General features: G+C 35.4%; 1 protein-coding gene across 2 annotated transcripts in view; it reads left to right on the forward strand.

The window, feature by feature from the left end:
* The window catches only part of GOLM2 (golgi membrane protein 2), a 110,939-nt gene that overhangs the window by 40,228 nt on the left and 57,884 nt on the right, over positions 1-12,827 (forward strand). For both annotated transcript variants that reach the window (XM_004421506.3, XM_004421507.3), the window contains exons 2-6: positions 2,277-2,331; positions 5,286-5,388; positions 7,623-7,713; positions 11,483-11,627; positions 11,945-12,025. In XM_004421506.3, coding sequence (XP_004421563.1) covers positions 2,277-2,331; positions 5,286-5,388; positions 7,623-7,713; positions 11,483-11,627; positions 11,945-12,025 — 475 coding nt within the window. The remainder of the gene's footprint in view (positions 1-2,276; positions 2,332-5,285; positions 5,389-7,622; positions 7,714-11,482; positions 11,628-11,944; positions 12,026-12,827) is intronic.

The following is a 12,827-nucleotide window of genomic DNA, read 5'->3' on the forward strand; positions in this document are numbered from 1 at the left end:
AGGACTTTAGAGGAAAAGAAAGAGGAACCCCTAGACTCCCACTCCTGCTTCAACTAGAGCAAGTCTGCTTTCATCTGTTATTTGTTTATGGATAAACTTTTATTTGAAATTTGAAAGTCACTGGCTATCAGTTTGAAGAATACACTACCTGGGGCTGAAGGGCACTCCGTGGTCGTCTTTTTCCAGCTTCTTTTCCCACTCTTCTTTCCCCTGTTTCATATGCTTTAGCCCAACAGTACTCTGGTGAGGTCTTCATATGTGTCTCATGCTTTCTTGCCTCTGTACCTTTTTTTATGCCATCTCCTCTGTCTGAAATGCCTTTTTTTTTTACCTGTTTAAGGTTTTACCTAGCCTTCAATGCCTAATTCAGACAAAATCCCTTCCATGAAGCTTTCCCTGATCATACCGGATAGAAATCATCTCTGAATTCCTACAGTAATTATGCTGCTTTAGATGCTGCCTTGTCTACTGATTCCTTCAGACTGTTCTAATGTTTTGTAGTTGTTTTATGCTCTCCCATCCAGTCCTTGGCATACTAAGTTCTTAAAATGTAATTGAAAATGGCATGGCCACTCTGGAAAATAGTGTGACAGTTTCTTAAAAAACATATGCTTACCATACAACTCAGCAATCTCACTCCTGGGTGTTTATCCCAGAAAAATAAAAACTAATGTTCACGTAAAAACCTGTACATAACTTTTCATTGCAGCTGTATTTGTAATAGCCAAAAACTAGAAACCACCAAAATGTTCTACAGTAGTTGAATGCTTAAACAAACTAGTACATTTATATCATGGAATACTCCTCAGTAATAGAAAGGAACGAACTATTGTTACATGCAACAGTCATATATGAATCATGCTGAGTGAAAAAAAATCTCAAAAGGTCACATACTGTATGATTCCGTTTATATAACATTCTTGAAATGACAAAATTGCAGAGATGGAGAACAAATTAGTGGTTACCAGGGGTTAGCGATAGTGGAGGAAAGGGAAATAGATTTGACTTATAAAGGATATCATGAAGGAGATCTTTGTGATGATGGAATAGTTTTGTATCTTGATTGTGATGGTGGTTACATAAATATATACATATGATACAATGACATAGAACTATATATATACACATTGTACCAATGTTAGTTTCCTGGTTTTGATTGTTGTACTATAGTTATATAAGATGTACCCATTGGGGAAAATTGTGTGAAGGGTACATGGGAACTTGCTGTGTGCTATCTTTGCAATTTCCCATGAATCTATAATTACTTCAAAATAAAAAGTAAAAAAAATGGTTCTTTAGAGATTAAAGTGGTGTTTATCATAATTATTTTGTCACTCATAGTGCTGTTTCTGATCAGTATAAAACTGACTATGCCTTTCAATGTAAAGTTCCTCTTGAGGTTGACAAGAGAACCCATTTGTAGTTGCATTTTACAATTAGGTGAAACCTGTTTAAGCAAAAACTGAGGCACAGTGGTTCTTCGTGTATGACATTCTGGTTATCCAAGACTTTGTTTTCATTTCTAAATTAAGTGGTAAGTCTTAATTTGAGTCATATTTTGGTACACTTTTAAGTTCCTAGTGTTCTTGTATACTGGCTCCTAGAGGACAGTGACCATAGCAATGAGTCCTGTGTAGTATCTGTCATCCTCATGGAGTTTGATAAGCTTAGATTACTTTTGATTTGACATTTATTGATTCAAACAATTAATTCTTTTCTTAATATAGAGTTAGTAAGAGGTCTCTTCTGGGAAGATTTTTTTTTTTTTTTTTTAAAGATTTTATTTATTTTATTTTTTCCCCCCAAAGCCCCAGTGGATAGTTGTGTGTCGCAGCTGCACATCCTTCTAGTTGCTGTATGTGGGACTCGGCCTCAGGATGAACGGAGAAGTGGTGCCTCGATGCGCACCCGGGATCCGAACCCGGGCCGCCAGCATCGCAGCGCGCGCACTTAACCACCAAGCCACAGGGCCGGCCCATCTGGGAAGATTTTGAACAAACATATCATTAAGCAATATTCAACTCAAACTTTAAAACTTTTGAAAGTTGTTATTGTATATTAAGTAAAATAAATATTCTTCTGCAAATTTAAAATGAGTATTATAAAATCAGAAATATCTGTAATTCTTTTTGGAAAGAGATGGGTTATACATAACTAATTCAAGATTTTTCTTTTGCATTTATGGTCATGCTCAAAGTGAATATGAGCAAAAAAAAAGTAAATATGAGCAAAACTACATATTCTTTAGTAAAATGAAAATTTAATTCTTTTTTCAGGTTAAACTACAGAACAACATATCATATCAGATGGCAGACATACATCATTTAAAGGGTAAGAAACTTAATTACAGATTAAACATAAACAAAGGTCACTATATGTCTAAAATCCTCAAAAGTTGAGAAATAGTAAGTTAGCTAAATGAAATAAAATTTTCTGAACAAAGCTCCTCTGATAGCAAAACATTTATCCTTTTGTCTTAAGGTAGTATAAAACAATTTTTAATGTTGCTTTATATATAATAAATGCAAGTTAAAATATGAGGTCTGCATCTTAATCTTGTGCTGTAGACAGTGTTCATGCAATGAAATAGTGTTCAAAGAGTTCTCAAAGAAAATTGAGCTGTAGCTTCAGAGGCCATCAGAGTTCTAGGGAAAAGGGTAAGGAATGATTCTTCTGTACTTTGTCCAATCTGCTAAAATAATTCATTCAGGTCTAGGGATGCTTTGGACAGGTCCTTTAAGCTTAATGTTTTAGACACCCTGGGAACAGAAGGAAACCTAGAACAGAAAGAAGCCTAGAAGAAACCAGGAAGAAACCTGGATGCACACACACATAAACACATATGCATATACATATATATATATATTTTTTTTTTTTCAGTTAGATGAAGTGATAGGAGATAACTAAAACTTTTATGGAAAATATAGGTAAGGAGAGCAAGCTTTATGCTCTGCTTACATCGCTTCACACCATTTCTGGTCTTGGGAGTTTGGGGTCTGAGGACTACCCCTCATCTTCCTCCCACCCTTTGATTACAACACTGTATATTTTAAAACTTTGCGTGCAGTGACTCTTAAGTTTATATACGTGGGTAATACATGATCTCTAATTTCATAAATATATCTTTATTGTAATACATGATCTCTAATTTCATAAATATATCTTTGTTCTGTAACCGTTTTGAACCTCTTTAGATAGAATTAGATAGTGTATTTTTATCATTGTCTTGAAGAAGCCAACCCACGCTGGCTTTGCAATTTATTGAAGTTTTGCCCTTTACCTAGGCAAAACCATTAGGAAGTGTTATTTGTGTGTTATAACCTTAAAATAGAAATTATTAACTTTTTAATTTCTGTGATTTAGAGCAGCTTTGACTTTCTATTAGAAATTCGCTTCCTGGGTGGCCACATTTGTTTTTGATGCATTTGTGTCCATGTTCTACTCTTTTTGACTCGCAGGAGTGCATTAGGATGACACAGAAGATGCCACACTGTCAGTGCTGCTTCCAGCTTGGAATTTTTAGAAATGATTCTGCTTGTCGTCAAAGTATATTTCTTATTAAATAGTAATAGATCAGTTGAATAAAAAATCCTGTGGTTTCTGCTAGTGTATGTCAAAGAAAATGACAGCCTATATTACTGAGTAAAAATCTTTATTGTACTGTATGCATTGGTCTTGAGATGTTTTGAAATTTGTGTGATACTCTTCACAGAGAAAAAAGGGCTTTGATTTGAACTCATAATTGTACAGCTTTTGGTTTTAGTGCAGTTACTGAAACTTGGACTGTTTAGATTGAATTTCATTAATGTGACTTTTGCAACTTAGAAACCATTTCTGCTGAAACAAACTTCTTGACAAATTGACTGTAAAATCCAGATTTGACTGTTTTCATTGAAATTAATACTGTATATAATGAAATTAGTACATGCTGAGACCCTCAAAAAACCTTATGGTAATTAATATTTTCTTTTTTTTTTTTTTTTTTTCATTTTTTATTTGTTTATTGCAGTAACATTGGTTTATAACATTGTAAAAATTTCAGGTGTACATCATTGTACTTCTATTTCTGCATAGATTACATCATGTTCACCACCAAAATACTAATTACAACCCATCACCACACACATGTACCCAACTATCCGTAATTAATATTTTCTTGGAAATAAAAGGAATGAGAATTGGTTTTTAATCCCTGAGATAATCAATTAACATTTGAGTATACACTGATTTATTTTTAATAGCTCACTTTATTTTTATACCTATTACTAAAAGAAAATTTGAAATAAAAATGTCTAGAAGTAAATATTTTTTGCTTTAAAGGCTGGTCCTAGGCAACCCTTTCTTAACTATATCCCTAATCTTTGGAAGTTAAATTGAGCGAGTATGGCCGTGCCTTTCTATAACATTCCCTGGTGTTACTGTCAGAGATAGAACATCCTGCATAATCGACCTTGGACCTCATCTCATGTTGAGTTACTCCGAGAATCCTGCTTGATGATCTGGAGCAGCCACACTAGACGGAATATCTTTGGGTTCAAAATAAAGAAAACACATGGCAATCCAAGAAACTGACATTTACTCTTCTCTGGCTGCATTTCTTTTATTTGTATGGTCAGATGAAGAGGGAGCAACTGTAGAAAATGTGGGGCCAGTGATTATGGATTAAACGTTCACAAAAGAGCATCTGGCCCAGCTTTTAATTTACTATCCAGCTTGGAATTTCGTGTTATTCATTACAACTAAAACTTTTAGCCCTAGTCCAGAAATTATGAGCTTTGAAATGAAATCCTGGTATATGTGGACCTAGCATCAGTAGTGGAACTAGAAATGTAATCTAAAGTGATTGGCACCTAAGTTGGAAGTCAAATGTGATTTAAAATGAAGAAGAAACCTTGAATTTTGTATCCATAGCCAACATAGCTAAAAAATATAATTTTTTTCCTTCACTTTTGTAAAGCAGATAGGTTTAAAGAGATAGGTAGGTTTTTTTTTTGTACTATCTCCACAATTTAGTATATGTCTACATAATGTGAAAGGATGTGTAATTTTTAAATATGTCTGATTGATGTGAAAGCCACTGAGGCTATTTTGTTTTAAAAATTTTATTGCCCATGCCTGTGTTATAAAAAGCAATTAGATGAGGTACTGATTATATAATTTAACTCCCTGAGATTATGAGTAAAAAATTGAGAAGTGTATATAATTTTTAAAAATCCCTTAACTTCTTAATTGGAAGCATTAGAGTGAGTAAACTTTATTCCTTTGATTTTACCTTGTGTGGATAGAGCAACTTGCTGAGCTTCGTCAGGAGTTTCTTCGACAAGAAGACCAGCTTCAGGACTATAGGAAAAACAATACTTATCTTGTGAAGAGGTTAGAATATGAGAGGTAAGATGCTACATGCAACAAATATTTGTGAAGCTGGAATATTTGTCCAACTTTTGGACAATTAATTTCTTTCTTTCTGGCTTCTGTTTTTCTTCTCTTCTTTCATTTTCTTAGGTCTTTAAATTCCTTTTCTGTTGTCTTTCTATGCCTCTTTGAAATCCATGCTCTTTTATTTTGATTTGTTAAACACCGTGAAAATATCTCTTACAAGGCGTGTTGAGTCTGCCCATGTAGTAGAGTTCATTGTGAGACAGAAAATCTTGCAAAGCCTGAGTTTTATTGAGTTAGATATGGCAGAAGTTGAAAGAAGATTCTGTGATTCTTTTTGAGGGGCATCCAGAAGATAAAGCAAGCACTGGGAGATGTCCCTAGAATAGCTGAGGGACTAAGAGTGCCAGCTGCTTCCCCTGCTCTGCACTTCAGTCCCCTGGCTTACAACTCTACACTCAGTTGGTGACGAGGTCAGGGAACCTCTTAGGGGCCTTTCTAGCAATCTCTCTTTAAAATCCTTTATTATGGGCCGGCCCCGTGGCTTAGCGGTTAAGTGTGCGAGCTCCGCTGCTGGCGGCCTGGGTTCGGATCCCGGGCGGGCACCGATGCACCGCTTCTCCGGCCATGCTGAGGCGGCGTCCCACATACAGCAACTAGAAGGATGTGCAACTATGACATACAACTATCTACTGGGGCTTTGGGGGATAAAAATAAATAAATAAAATTATAAAAAAAAAACACCTTTATTATATCTTTAATCAATTTTACGTTAAAAGGGATTTTTTAGGTCTGTGCACCAAAAATTAGAAAGATTTGCCATATTTTAAAGTGCTGTTTATCCATTTGTGACTTTCTACTCTTGTAGGTTATCGATATGCATCTACTTATGTGTATGTATTTTAACCTAACAGTATTCAGTAATTTTCCATATATCTATAGGATTAAGGATTTAACATATTTAGAGGTAATATATTATTCCAGCATGTTAATGTAGCAAAGCTTGTTTAATCTCTCCCAATTGCTGGACCATTGGAGTTTTCCTTTTCTCACTATTATGACTATAATCTGTAAAAATCCTTGTGCAAAAAGAATTTTTCCCTTCTTCTGTTATTTCACTGGGATATATTCTCAAATACAGAATTACTGAGACAGAATGTTTTATTGGTTTTGTTGCTTTTATGACATATATGAAAGATTACTTTCTAAAATGATTGTACTAATTTATAATGTAAATGTTTCCCCATAGCCCCACCAACGTTGGCTTTTATAATTCTAACTTAATTTTGCTAGTATAGGAATAAGATAGTACCATATATACATATAGGAAGTTTAATTTGCATTTTTAATTGTGGAGGTTAACATTTTTCTATATATTTATTAACTATTTGTTTCTTTTTGCATAAATGATCTATTTGTATTACTTGTCCAGTGGAAATTCACAATCTTTATCTGTTTTGTTCCTTTACATTTTCTCTTGATGGCTGCATTCTATCTTCTTTATTAGTTTCTTCCGTTCTTGCTCTTCTTATGATTTAGACTTTTATTATTGTGTTTAAAATACTAACTATTAGATGAATCATCTGCAGCCACTCCTTGTCAATTCCATAATTCTAGCTTTTCTCATCTGTTGCTATTTATTGGTCTCACAGTTTTCTCTTCTGTAGTATTCTTCTCTTCTGTGATTGAAGTTGGCTTTGACAGTTGTTTCTTCATGTGCAAGTTATAAAAATAAGTTTTCATCTTTTTTCTTTCTGTTTTAATTAGCTTTATCAGTATTATTTTGTTGTTGTTGTTGTTGTTGGCAAGGAAGATCAGCCCTGGGCTAATATCCAATGCCAGTCCTCCTCTTTTTTGCTGAGGAAGATTGGCCCTGGGCTAATATCTGTGCCCATCTTCCTTTACTTTATACAGGACTCCGCCATAGCATGGCTTGACAAGTGGTGTGTCAGTGCGTGCCTGGGATCCGAACCTGTGAACCCCGGGGCCGCCGAAGCAGAGCATGTGCACTTAACTGCTGCGCCACCGTGCCAGCCCCGCTTTATCAGTATTCTTTATCCTCTATTAAAGGTTCAAATATTTTAAGAATTTGACTGTGAGCTATTTTTATGTCTACTCTTTGTCATTCCCTGCCCACTCTCCTGCTAACTAAATGCTTTATCTTTGTAAATGTATGTCAGCTTGTAAACAGCTTTGAGAATCCAATCCAAGATAATATAGTCTAAAAGAATGACTTTGTAATTTAGTTTTCAGTGTGGACAGCAGATCAAGGAATTAAGAGCACAGCATGAAGAAAATATTAAAAAGTTAGCAGACCAGTTTTTGCAGGAACAAAAGGTAAATTTAAAAAATACTTAAAATATGTTCTTGTTATAAATCTTGTAATTCAGAAATTAAAATATGTACTTTTGTCATAAAACATTGTATTTTTAAGTATTCTAGCCTGCCTAATTCTAAAAATGACTTATAGTGGCTTTATTGCTGAGGTTATTAGAGATTTGCAAAAATATAACCTCAACTCTTAAAACTAATTTTGAGCTATATATCTTTTCTGTGACTTTTAAAAATAATTTTTGCTGTTAATATATTTCTCATATTGTAAAGCAGATGATATTTTACTGAAAAATCAATTACTTCCTATTTTATGCTTTTGATAAATAGAAAAAATTGAGAAACTTTTTTCTTAGTTATCAATCTCTATTATTCTGAATTTCTTTCTTAAAACACAGAAATGAAACACTAGCCACTATAACCAATTTTTTTTTTTTTTTTTTTTTGTGAGGGAGATCGGCCCTGAGCTAACATCTGCCAGTCCTCCTGTTTTTTTTGCTGAGGAAGACTGGCCGTGGGCTAACATCCATGGCCATCTTCCTCCACTTTATATGGGACATGGCCACAGCATGGCTTGCCAAGCGGTGTGTCGGTGTGTGCCTGGGATCCGGACTGGCGAATCCTGGGCTGCTGCAGCGGAGCATGCTCACTTAACCGCTTGTGCCACTGGGCCGGCCCCTAACCAGTTTTGATTTGTATTTTGGGGGTGGCAAATTCTTTTGTTAATTGATCATTTTTAGTTGATTATGAAGGCTCTGCTAGAAATGGAGGGAATTTGTCTAAAGATTACTAGTCATTAGGATATTCATTTTGTACACTCTGTAATCTCATCTGACTAGCCATGGTTTGTATAAAGTCTTGTGATTTAAAGTAAGGAGATTGAATAGTGAAAAGTATTTATCTTGCTCTTTAGTAGCATGTCACCTAAAGGACTAGAAGTTAAGGAAACCAGATTTTTGCTTTTAGCTATTTCACTATTTTACAGCATGATGTTGAGGGCATCGTTTTTTTTTTTTTTTCTGTTTTAGTTCTTGAATCTACAGAGTAGAATAGCTGCTGCCTATTTGCAGTCTACCTTGAAGAGATGTGAGGATAGATTGCTGGAAGATAGCAGGCCTGAGTGAGCTACCATAGTGGCATAGAGGCATTGAGGGCAGTCAGAAGGTATTATTGAGACAATGGACAGTGAGAGGAGCATAGTAGAACACAAAAGGAAGGGGAAGAGAGTTTGCTGTTGGCAACTGTGTTATTACAAGCCCAGTATATAAGTAATGGGATAAATTTGCTCTTTTCTGTTCTCCCAAGGAACACAGATGAGAGCTTTTCCCTTTTCCCAGGCGAGTGTAGTTCTCTCTTTCTGCTTTTCTATACTAGGTTATTTTTATATTATTAGTTAATTAAGATCCTCTCTAATTCTTCTTTGCCCTTATCCTAACCTAAATGGAACAAGGTGGTGAGGATTGGAGATGCTTAGAGAACTTCTCCTTTCTCAGCCCTTACCCATCTGACCAGCTGCCTAATTCTACTTCCCCATCTGACCAGCTGCCTAATTCTACTTCTCAACCTTCATTCCCTGTTCTTCTACTACTGTAACAAGTTGGTTCTGTGAAATTTGAGTTGTTTTTTCATAGGAAGAAATCCAGTGTTAGCTATATGAAACAAGTGTAAGTTGCAGTCAGGGATTTGTTTTTTTCAACCAAGCACGGGCCTGTCTTAGAAATTACTCTGAAGAAAGGGTCAGCAAACTGAAACCAACCTGCTGCCTGTTTTCCTACTGCCCATGAGCTAAGAATGGTTTTTACATTTAAAAGAGTTGAAAAAAAATCAAAAGAATATTCTATGACATGAGAAAATTATAAAAATTCACATTTAAGTGTCTATAAATACAGTTTTGTTGGAACACGGCCATGTTCATTTGTTTACTGCTTTCATGCTACAAAGGCAGAGAAATTGTTACAGACCAGAGGAGACTAAGGAGACCTGAGAACTTAAATGCAGTGTAGTATCCTGGGTTGAATCCTGGAAGAGAAAAAGGACAATGGAAGAACTAGTGAAATCTAAGTCAAGTCTGAAGTTTAGTTAGTAATAATGTACATTTTGCAAATGTCCCATGCTAATGTAAGATGTTAACATTAAGGGAAACTGGGCGAGGGGTAATTACTTTTCTGTGAATCTAAAATTTTTTTAGAATAAAAAGTTTATTTAAAAGACAATTAGGTGCCCCCCTTACCAGATCACCAACATTGCATCCAGCAAGCCGTTTTATTTTATTAAGAATATTTAATATTGTCCATTCACATAAGGGTACTGTCGATAATGCATCTAAGGTACAACATCCTTCCTAACTATTTTAAATGCAAAAGTATTTTTGAACAGTAGTTTGTTGACTTTTAATTTTTGTTTGATATTGTTTTATCCACATCTACAAAACAGTGGAGTACTACAGAAATAGCCTTTTGATGTGGCATTATAGTGAAAATGCACAGAGATACTGGATGGCTGCTCAGGTTGTGCCTTATGGATTTTCTCACCCTTGGCCTTTGTATTGTTAAAAAATTTTATCATTTCACTCATCAGCAGTTAAGCTCTCAAATAGCTTAACAGGTTCCCAGAAATTGTGGGAGTAAGATAGACTGGCTTGAGTCACTTCTCCACAATTCTCTACCTTTGTGACCTTGGACAAGCCACTTAACTTCTTTAATCCTCAGTTTTATTTTGTTTTTCCCCAAACTGTTCATTTATTTCTGCTAGAGGATAGATTTGAAAGCAGTTTGTAAACTATGAAGCACGGTGCAGATGTTTGTTGTTAATTTTATCTGCCGGGTACACTGGAATACCTACACCTGATTGTCAAAGCACCCTTTGTTCTTTACTGCAACAAATTCTTACAATTTGGTTCTTGTTTTTCTAGATTTCCTGTAGATTTTTTAGTACTATTGTTTGTATTACTAATAATTACATCACATAGTGCTTTAGAGTTCACAAAGCATTTATATATGCATTAAATATTAAGTAGAAGGACTTATATGGCAACCCAAGCATGTGTGCATGCCTCCTTGCCTCTCCTAATTTTCCACTGAGGCTACTAAACCAATATAAGAGAGAAAACTGGCCCACCAGTAGAGTTGAGTCAGGCCTAATCATATATCTGAAGATTCAAGTTTTCAAGGAGATAATACAGTTAGGGGGAGCACTGACCTGTGTGTTGTTCTACCATTGCTTTCTGTGCTTGGGTAGGCACTGCACCTAAGAAGAAGTTTGCATGTTTTCTACTCTTGCTGTTCCTACTTGGGGAAAACCCTGACAATCTCAGTAATGATCTGTCACACTTAAGGGGACACCCATGTGCCAACTTCCTACTGTCTGCCATCCTGTTCAATTACAGCATATGCCTATGGAGAGCCCACCCTGCCCACAGCCCCCAGGACAATCCCCAGCTGTAGGCTCCACAGCAACCTACAGTGCTCAGCAAGACTGTCTTCTTGCAGAATCACTCCCTCAGCATAGCCAAAGAGAATTACCTCTGCCTGACATTTTAGGCCATTTACTATAATTAGAGACTTTAAAAAGTGTTAGTTATTCTTTGACTTCATATCAGGTATAAAACTGAACAGAAAATAGTATTATATCCCACATCTCCAAGTGTTTGGAATTTGGACCTATCATATATGTTTTAAAAAATGAACTGCTTCAGAACATTTAATTAATAGTTGTGTTAATGGTTTAACGTTTTGAACTGAAAAATATTTACTGTTACCAAATCTTTATCAAACAGCAAAAGGCTCACAAGCTTCAATCGAAAGATGGAAATGAATTGGATATAAACAATCATGCAGCACCTAAAAATATGCCAAAAGTAGCTAAGAATGCTGCAGATAAGAATGAAGAACCCTCAAGCAATCATATTCCACGTGGGAAAGGTATAACAATTATTTTGTTTTGTGTTAATAGGATATTGACTTTTTCTTCTCATTTTGAAGTGAACATTCCAATCAAAGAATATTGTTTGATTTTAGTTCAGTTATAATTAGGTATCTATATTGTTTCAAATTTGGATCCTTGATAGAAGAGAAAAAAGAATAAGTTGTTTTAGAGTTACAGCTATGTCCAAAGCAAGATATACAGATATTCAGTCAATGTAGCCTGTTGCTTTAGAAACTGATTGTTACATTCCTTCAAAACATTTTCAATTTATGTAAGGAAAAATATAGAATTGTATATTTTGTTACTTGGGCAGAACAAATCAAACGAGATGGTGATGCAGGAATGCCTGGAATAGAAGAAAATGACCTTGCAAAAGTTGAAGATCTTCCCACTGGTAAGTAAAAATTATTAGAGAAGTTAACTAAAGCGATCATATTATTTTTCATGTGACCCCATTCTCTTTTTGGGTAACACTTGGGCAAAGTCACAAATATCTGGATGATTGATATTTTCAGTTAATTAACTACCCGTTAATTGCCAAAACTTGTTTTGGATATAATTTTTATGAAAATATTTGCCAAAATATATAAAGTACTTGTTTTTGCTTTGATAAGAGTCAACCATATTTGAACTTTTTCTTGATGACTCAGAATTACTGCTCATATCAGTTATGTTAGAGCCAGTTGTTTGCTAAAACTGTATATGGCTCATTTCTTTCATACTAAATATTCCCAGATTGCTGTGTTGTTGGTGTGCTTAATACAGCATAGTAATATCATTATAGGAGTTATTTATAAGATCCTTTATAGGCTTGTCCTTTTAGTTAATTTTTATTGTTAATGCCCTCGAGTTGATTCTGATTCCTAGCAACTGTGTATACAGCAGAGCAGAACCCTGCCCGGTCTTTTTGTGCCATCCTCTCAATTTCCAGGGCTTCATCAGACAATGCTCTGCTGCTATTCATAGGGTTTTCATGTTTTTTTCGGAAGTGGGTGGCCAGGTTTTTCTTCCTAGTCTGAAAGAAACCTGTCCACCATGGGTGACCCTGCTGGTATTTGAAATACCGGTGGCATATCTTTCAGCATCACAGCAACACACAGCGGCCAGAATATGACAACTGACAGACGACAGATGGGTGATGTAGTTCCCCGACCAGGAAACTAACCTGGGCTGCAGTGCTGAATCTTAACCACTAG

Source organism: Ceratotherium simum, chromosome 3 (assembly GCF_057802395.1).
Source record: "Ceratotherium simum simum isolate JZ-2026a chromosome 3, ASM5780239v1, whole genome shotgun sequence".
Taxonomy (NCBI): Eukaryota; Metazoa; Chordata; class Mammalia; order Perissodactyla; family Rhinocerotidae; genus Ceratotherium; species Ceratotherium simum.